Below are 9,479 nucleotides of genomic sequence, written 5' to 3'. Positions count from 1 at the left end.
AATTAAAAATCTATAATAGCTACTATATATCAAGATTGAATCAGTATACAACTGGTATTGAACTAGTGAACATGGGTAGTAAACGAGAAAATGATCCTAAATCTAACAGTGATCGACAAAGTGACTTTAGAAAGCGTTTAAAATTGTAAAGGAAAATAAATATCTTGATTCAAATATTGTGTGTCTATTTTATTAATATTATTATTCCAATATTTAGCGTAAAGTTGTCACGTCAGGCGCGTTTTTAAACCCACACATTTTTTTTTGTAAGATACTGCGTTGTTAAATTACAAGTCAGAACAGAGTTGTTAATATGTTTGCCAACAAAGTAAAACAAGAATCGATAAGAAACAGTCCCTGTCAACGATAAAGGATAACCTAAAGAAACGCGTAACCTCCTGTATTATTAGGAGACTGGGAATGGGGGGATAAATGTGTTCCATTTTATTTCTATTTCAACTACGTCGTGAATACAGGAAAGAGGTATACAAATAAAAAATAATACAAGTAAAAGATATGATAATAATAATAACTATAAGAATATTAGAATTTAAGAAAAACTAAATATGAATTGATAAACTAAATATTACGTCGGAAATAATATATACAAAATAAAAAATATAGTTAGGATAATAAAATGAAAACAGTATAGGAATAATACAACAATTGTAAAAGAAGTAAATAAAGAATATTAAATAAAAAGGCGTAAAAATAAAATACAGGATAATTAGACAATAAGTACTGTTTTTGTATAGATGGTGACGATAATAATTTATCTACATTGAAAATATCATTAGTCAAGACAACATGAGAAAAATGACAAAAATGTAAAGTAAAATAAGTTAATTTATAACAATGCGAAGTGAAAGATGAATGAACCAGTAAATGGGAAAATTAATAAAAACAATGGATAAATAAAAATTATTGAATAAAATAACTTATAAGAACAATAAAATATAAGTACATGGTAAGATGTAAAATAAAGTACATAAACATCACAAATAAGTTATAAGGTATAGAAATAAAAAAATAATATTATAATTTAGTTTTGAGAATATAGATATGTTTTTTTTTAAGAATATAGCCATTTTATAAAATTTTAATACGAAACTTTTGTGATATCATATTTATAATTGTTTTTGTTTTCGAGGTTATATGACATTGACAAATGGCAGTAAGAAAAAGACGGTCTTTTAATGCATTGTAACAATTCAATCAAGTGTGTTAAAAAAATGAATTTTATGTGCAAAAAACAAATCCAATTTTTACATAATAAAGTTAATTTTGGCTGGATTTTGGTGTTTTATAGACGCAATTTTTACATATAATAAAATTGATTTTTATAAGATTTTGGTCATTTATAAAGAAAACTTTTACACATAATTGCATGAAATTCTGGTCTTAAATCATAACAATGGGTCAAATTTATTCTACCATAGTGTACCTGTGACTTTGATGAACTTTCCTTCTAAATCGCGTTGTGTGTGTGGCAGGCAGACTGGACCGACTTTATGGTTATAACTTACAGGTTTAGAAAGAAAGAGGATGGAAATATCATTTGTAATGGCTTGGCGGTTGTAGCGCTCATGTTGAAAAATCTTACTTACATCATGTAATTTCCCAAAGGGGTTGCCTAGAAATGTAAGAAAATTATCAATACATGAACTACAATAAAGTTACATCTAGATTTGCTCTCATAAGATTTGAAACATTGGTCATATTGAGGTTACAGGATTTGAAACATTGGTCATAATGAGGTTACAGGGTTTGAAAAATTGGTCATAATGAGGTTACAGGATTTGAAACTTTGGTCATAATGAGCTTACAGGATTTGAAACATTGGTCATAATGAGCTTACAGGACCTGAAACATTGGTCATAATGAGGTTACAGGATTTGGACACTAGAATACGTCAATAAAAGTGTGATGAATACCGAAAAGGGTTTCATTTTGGTTGGTAAAATACCGGTGCTTGGGTATGCTAATGATTTGGTATTATTGGGTGAGGACAAGGAAACTATAGAACTAAATACAATCGCCTTAGTAAGGAACTAGGTCTTGAAATAAATACGGATAAAACAAAATATATAGTTAGCAGTAGAAACGGGAACAATTTCGGTGATATAGACATATTTCCTCCTATAAATATGTAAACAGGTAGATAGGTTTAAGTATTTAGGTTCTACGGTAACTAGAAAAAACCAAATTGATGACGAAATAAATGCTAGGTTCAAGGCGGAAAGCTCTTCTTATTTTTCAATTTCGAAACTACTTAGCTCGCGCCTTCTATCAAAAAACTTAAAAATTAGAATTTACGAAACTACAATCCTTCCCATTGTTCTTTATGGATGCGAGACGTGGCCTCATAAGGCGACACTAAGGGATGAACAGCGCTTTAAGGTTTTCTAAAATAAAGTATTACCCAAAATATTCGGACCGACAAGGGATGAATTAACGAAAGAATTTAGAAGATTACACAACGCTGAATTAAGAGATCTACCTTTGGTAAATATAATTCAAGTTATAGCATTGTAACGTTTAGGACCTTACACGCCAGGTTTTGGGGCTTAGTAACGAGCGAATTCCTAAAATGGTAATAAGCGACGGGTAAACCTTCGAGGGATAGACCGAAACGTAGATGGGAGGATTGCGTTAAAAGTGATTTAGTGGAAATGGGTTTGGAGGGGCATCACAGGAAGAGAATGTTTGGTGGTATCGGTATCGAACCTTCAGATTCGTTAGAAATTCATTATTATTATCATTATTTATTAATCCTTATTAATCATCCTCTATCGAGTATATTATATTTTTTTTACTTTGCTTAATATCTCATTTAATTTTCCAATACTATTTACTTCAGCGTTATTTTCAAGTATACCGTATTTTAACCGCTAACACACCACCACTCTCCCTTTTTCCTCTAACCCTATCATTTTTGTGATCGCCTTCCATCTGTAGGTATGTTACCTTCTTGTTCATTATCCTCTTTTATTTTTCGTTTACTCTCATTACCTTTTCCATATTTTAGTGTTTACTGTATTTTATATTTCTTTTTTTTTTTATTGTTGTCAAAATACATTTTGCTATTCTTATTTAATTTTATGTTAATGTGAATTGAAGAAGAGCTGTTGTTCTATTCTAACTCTATGTTATTGATGGCCTCAGGCTGAAAGTTTATCAATATAAAACTTTAAGAGGTAGCACAATCGTTAAATATGCAACTCTATCGAAATTTTTTTTAATTCACCCCGAAAGAGTTTCAAATTACACTACTATACAACATAGGTACGATTTCACGTGCCTCAATTTCCCAACAGCACTAAATGAAATAAAAGTTTTTATGCTTACACAAAATACCTGCCATAATTCGTTGAAAGATAGCTGGAGAGTTTTTAAAATTACATGGCAGGACTTTCCATTGCCAGTGACCTTTTTGAATTAGGAATGCCGTCTTTTTCCTGTCTTTCATTCGAAGAGTTATAGAACAAAAAGCCGGGTTGATATCCAATGGAGTAAACCAACAGCAGTCACCAACATTCACTACAAGATCGTCGATTCTCTAAAATGGTTGGGGTTCAGGTACTACTACCTCGTTTAGTTTTCGAAAATTGACACATAGCCTTGTTAGTTTTCCATCCTGCTTTTAGAATGCCAAAGTAATAGGTGAAGCAAAAGGAGACATAGATTCTCAATCAAACCATTCTCTAATAATTTGGAAATATATGAGTCTATCTCCTCTTGATATGCATATGAACACCTATATGGTTTCCGTGAAATATATTTGTCCTCCTTTAGTTTAATGTGTGCTTCACCAACGCCAACTATACTCACACCAAATTTATCAGTGGCTAAACATTTATCATTTTCACTTAAAAAATTCATAAACTCCCCCTTTTTTCTCATTCAAATGTTATAAATTTATTTTTAAGGAGTCCTTATTATTGTTGAATGTGTTCAATCCTGATATATCCTCTCTAGTTTTAATTTTTAATGGACCTTTGTCAATAGTCACGTTGTGGACTTCAATTATGTTATCCTTTGTTTTCTGCCTAATTCGTAAATTTTCATCTTGAATAAGGTTAAACTTCTTTATAGCATCTAATCCAAGTAATAAATCATAATTAAAATCACTGTTTTCAACAACAAATAGATTCAGTGTATCCTCTACTTCTCCTATATAAACGCAGACTAGCCCGGCTCTTGCAAAATATCACACCGCTTATAGTTTTCAAAATACTTCCATCGGAATGCAATTTTGATTTCTATAAACGAACAAGTTTTTCATTAACCAATGAACATGTGGAGCCATTATCATAAACAGCGGTCACTACAGAATTTCTATCTACCACTTCATTAATCCTAATTAATGTACACAGTGTGAGATTTTCCGAGCTGTTTAGTTTTTTGAGTTGGTTTCATTATCCATGTCCATACCCCAAAAATTTAGTCCCATGGCCATCATCTGGCAAATTAACAGTATTTTCATGTTGTGTTGGTTTATTTCGGCACACTCAAGTTGGATGAAAACGGTTCTTAAAACTTCTTAAGTCCCTGGCAAATGGTGCACGGTATTTTATCCAAACCAGCTAGTTTTTCTGTTTTTTCCTTCACTATATCAGTATTTTTTACCACTGCATGTTGCTTTTCTTCGGATCTTGTTTTTATCACATAAGAATCACTGCATTTTTTTATTTCTCTCAAAAGATCATCTACTGTCATAATTTCATTTCTATTAAGCCTACCATAAATATCTAATAGTAAACTATACACTATCTGACATATTCTAGACATTTCGGGCATATCTTTGTCTGCTTCTTAAAGTAAACGTTCTTTCTAGAGTTGAAATCGGCGGACCGAAGATATACTTGTAATTGAATGCTGTGTGGATTGCAATCCAACTTTTTTGTTTATAAACCAATAAAAATGATCTTTTCTAGACTTCCCGATCATCTAACGGTAACCTAATTAAATTTGAACTATACCATTCCTTCACATTACCATCTATAATCAATTTTAAGGCTTCTACCCTGGTGGAACAATCGAGTATTTTAAACCTCAAACATTCTTTCTCAAAAGATGTAATCCAATTTTAAGCTTCTCGTTTCCATTAAACTTGCTTAACAATTTTTTTTTCTATATCACTTAAAGTTACTGCATATGTTGTTGAAATGCGATCCTCTAATTTCTTAATCTGTTTAATTAAAAAAAACTTCATCGACCGTTTTTGTTTTTGTTGGCAGGTATTTTGCGTAAATTATATTGATGACATTTTGATTTTCTCAAAATCTTTTGAAGAACATTTGAAACACTTGGGCTTAATCTTTGAAGTAGTTAAGAAAGAATGACTTAAACTAAATCTAGCGAACTGTGGTTTTGCTATGCAGTCAGTGAAATACTTTGGGTACACAATAGAATATGGCAAGGTTTATCCGATTAAAGATAACTTGATTGCAATCAAAGAATTTCACCGACACGAAAAATGGTTCGCCAAATTTTGGGTAAGATTAACTTTTACCGAAAGTTTATAGATCATTGTACTGAACGATTAGCTCCATTACATAATTTATTGAAAAAGAATGAGAAATTCTTATAGTTGGATGAATGCGAATCTTGTTTTCAATACATAAAAAGATATATATGTGCAGCACCAGTCCTAGCAATTTATGACCAAGATAAAGATATAATTTTTGAAGTTGATGCAATACGTTCAGGTCTAAGTGCAGTTCTGAAGCAACCACAATCAGATGGCATCTTGCATCCTGTCGGCTATTTTTTCAAGAAATTGACACCAGGTCTAATGAAGAAAGACCTAATGAATTTAGAATGCCTAGTAATAAACGAAGCAATTGTGTATCGGCAACATTATCTTATAGGTAAGGCTTTAACTTTGACATCGGATCATAAAACACCTGTCAATCTTTTGTTTTTATTTTTTAATAATTTATTTATTGTTATTTACAACTGTATACATATATATACAATAAGTAAATTTGATGTAGGTGACATAGTGACATGATACAAATATGTGGAGAATCTACCCACTGATAGAACTCCAATAACATTTCTAGAGAAGATCTCGAGGCTATCTTCTTTTCAAACGCCTAGGAGGATTATTAGGTAATGAAGGAGCCAGGTTAGAAACAAGTGGATTTGGGTGGTTGAGAAGTTCATTATGGAAGGAACGGTATCTGGTTCTGGCCAAATCGGCAACATATGGAACATTGAGGTCCTGATGGATGGACTTGATTTGTGACAAAGTAAGGAGCATTAAGGATTTTATGAAAGATTTTGGACTGTAAGGATTGGATTCTGGAGGAATTTGATGATTTAGTGGAGCCCCAAAGTTCAACTCCGTATGTCCAGATAGGCCTTATAATAGTCATGTAGATCAGTCTTTTGTAATGGATTGGCAATTTACACCGTTTGTCTAATAAATGTTGAAATAATGGGAATCTACGAGCAGTTTCTTGTCTTTTTAGTCTTGTATGAGGAATCCATGTCAGTCGTTTGTCGAGATGTATTCCTAAGTAACGGATCTGTTCGACAGGAATAAGTGGGGTATTATTAAAGGACACTGTAGGGCAACAGGTCATGGGTTTACGTCGAAGGGTAAATGCGATTTGGTGGAATTTATTGGAATTAATTTTAATCCTCCAGTTTTGGCACCAATCTTCAAGGGTGGTGATGTGGGATTGGAGGGTTACGTGTAAATTTAAAATGTAAATCACGCAAAGATAAAGCATTTGGTGACATGATGTTGTATCTGTCTCAGTACAACTTAAAAATCATATATAAGGAAGGCAAAGACAACATAGAAGCTGATGCTCTATCCCGAAACCGAGTTCTAGAAAGCTTTGAAGATGAAGAGGACTGTTTGAAGGTGATTAATATGACTCAACTGGAAGACATAATAAATGATCAGGCAACAATCACAGATGAGGTTGAAGCTTTGAAGAAGGTGTTTAAAGATGACAAGATTAGGTTCAAGATGCTGAACAACAGGAAACGAATCTATGTGTCACAGGGATTAGGACTCAACTTGATATAAAAAATTCACCAATGTTACGGGCATATTGGTACCAGACAGATAGCTGACAAATTAAGACCCTTCTAGTATTTTAAAAACATGGACACACTTACTAATCAGTTTTGTAAATCTTGTGAAGTGTGTGTTAAAAATAAATCTAGAACTGGAAGAGCGATAGGATTACTATCTTAGTTGGGCCCAGCAGAATATCCTTATCATATCATGTCTATCGACACAATTAGTGCTTTTGCTGGGAATAAATCTACAAAGAAATATATGCATTTACGGGTCCATCATTTTTCTAAATATGCATGAAATTCTATTGGCCAAACTGCTGCTGATTTAATCAAACTGATCAACCCAGAGGCAGAAGGAAACAACATAAAAATGTTGCTAGTAGATCAATATGGTGCTATTATTTCAAGGAATTTCAGAAAATACCTGGACAACAAGAGAATTGATCTTCTCTACACAACGGTAGACAATCCACAATCTAATCGCTTAAATGATAGGTTAAACCAAACTTTAGTCAACAGAATACGTTGTCGAACGAATGAGACTGACAGGGAAGTATCATGTACTACTGTTGCTGAGTCTTGTATCAAGGAATACAACAATACACCTCAGAGAACGACTACATTTTCACCAGGTTATCTCTTATATGGAATAACATCCGATATAGATCCTGCAGAATTGAAAGAGGACAATGGTGTGAGTACAGATCGTCGGAAAGCTATTGAAAATTTTGAACGGAATAACAAGCGGGTGGATCGAACTAGGAAAGAATATGAATTTAAAGAATGTGATTTATAATTGTTTGAAACAGGCAATGGATTAAATAGAAATAAACTAGAAGAAATTAGGAAAGGACCATTTATTGTAAAAAGGAGAGTTTCATCATCCCTCTATGAATAGAGTGTGATGCAAAACATAGGGCAGCAAATTTCTTCCATAGCTCTAAGCTAGTTCCATACTCATTCTGGTAGAAAAAGAGTCATTGACAAAGGAAGGTGTAAATTATATTCATAATTTGAATAACTGTGATGCTGCTATACTGGAGCAACCCTAGCTGTACCCCTAGCGGTGCCCAGATGAACTAATACATAAAATGTTTTTTTTTGTTTTTTTCAATTGATGAGTTTTAGTTTATGTTAATAACTTTGTTAACATTGTTTCAATTAAGTTTAATAGTCTACTGTCTACTTTCTTCAGAATTAATTATATATATATATACACAAACACACATATATTGTGCAGACTTGGCATATGAGTTGAACCTTTTAAAACCTGTAGAATTAGGTTAGAACCTGCACGATCTACATTTCCAGGGGAGGAGGTATATATATCGAAGTACACCCATGGTAGTTAACTTTAATTAATTAGTAAATCTTAATTTTGCTAATTATTTAAAATACATATACATATATTGAGTGGACTAGGCATGTTAAACCTGTCCATACAAACAGGTACACACCTGCATGCCATTAATAGATACATGTATTACGCGGATATTTCCGTAAATATCATTTCAGACTTATATTATGGTTTGGGGTGGTTTTGAGTAAGACGAGGTGGTTAGATCTGTTTAGTTGAGAAAGGATCAAGCCTAGGGTCCAATGTCCAAAAGTTCTCCTCAATTTTAGGTCCCAGAACCGGCATATTCACCCTACTAATAGTAATTTATACTTATAATTTGATTTAAATAGGTAAAGTTTTATGTGTATATATATTTTTTAGATTAATAAATTTCGTATTTTAACATTTTTACTCACTCCCAGAAATTCTATAATGAATTCCAACCAAAACTTGTAGGTCCTTGGGAGACCTTCTATCTGTGCAATGTGCCGCCGTCAAGACATGATTCGGAGTGATGATAGACCCGCCACATCCGATATTAAGCGCCGCCATCCAGGGGTATTCGTTCTTCTTTGCCTCTTTTCCGCCGTAAATCCTTCTCTAGAGCAAAAATTGGAGTTAGGATGTGGAAATTAGAAGGGTAATATTTTGCAAGGGGATGAACTACACCAGAAAAGAAGAACCTTACTATGTTCCGCCATCCACAGTTGCAGGTTAGGTCAGCACCTCTGGCCCACGGCAACATCATCATCAACCACAACAGCACCTTCATTTATGAAAATATCTAATCAAACAAATTACCAAAACTGTACAATCAAGTTTTTAAAAAAAATATATAATAAATAAAAAAATTATACTCATAAACATTATTAAATTAAATAAAAAAGTGAATGTTATGAGCCAAGAACTCACAATCGCCTTTTTTCCAAATGTTCCACTAGGCTTATGGGACTGTCTATTAGGAATTGGTCCCTATCACTGCCTATGTGGGGGGGACTTGGTCCATGGTACTGTCTATCTAGGGGGACCTGGTCCCTGGCACTGTCTAAGAGGACTTGGATCCTAGTACTGCTTTTATGGAGGTCTTGGTCCCTGG

General features: G+C 33.1%; 1 protein-coding gene across 1 annotated transcript in view; it reads right to left on the bottom strand.

Annotated features, from left to right (window-relative positions):
* Positions 1–9,479, bottom strand: part of LOC106681443 (venom serine protease) — a 47,167-nt gene that overhangs the window by 30,075 nt on the left and 7,613 nt on the right. The window contains exons 2-4 of the mRNA XM_067048946.1: positions 9,072–9,167; positions 8,800–8,983; positions 1,445–1,633 (exon numbers count right to left, since the gene is read on the bottom strand). Of these exons, the coding sequence (XP_066905047.1) occupies positions 1,445–1,633; positions 8,800–8,983; positions 9,072–9,155 (457 nt within the window). The 5' untranslated portion in view covers positions 9,156–9,167. The remainder of the gene's footprint in view (positions 1–1,444; positions 1,634–8,799; positions 8,984–9,071; positions 9,168–9,479) is intronic.

Source organism: Halyomorpha halys, unplaced genomic scaffold, assembly GCF_000696795.3.
Source record: "Halyomorpha halys isolate HHAL.00 unplaced genomic scaffold, Hhal_1.1 Scaffold338.1, whole genome shotgun sequence".
In the NCBI taxonomy this organism is placed as follows: Eukaryota; Metazoa; Arthropoda; class Insecta; order Hemiptera; family Pentatomidae; genus Halyomorpha; species Halyomorpha halys.
Note: the sequence above shows the minus strand (reverse complement) of the source record. Positions and strands in the feature narration are given on the sequence as shown.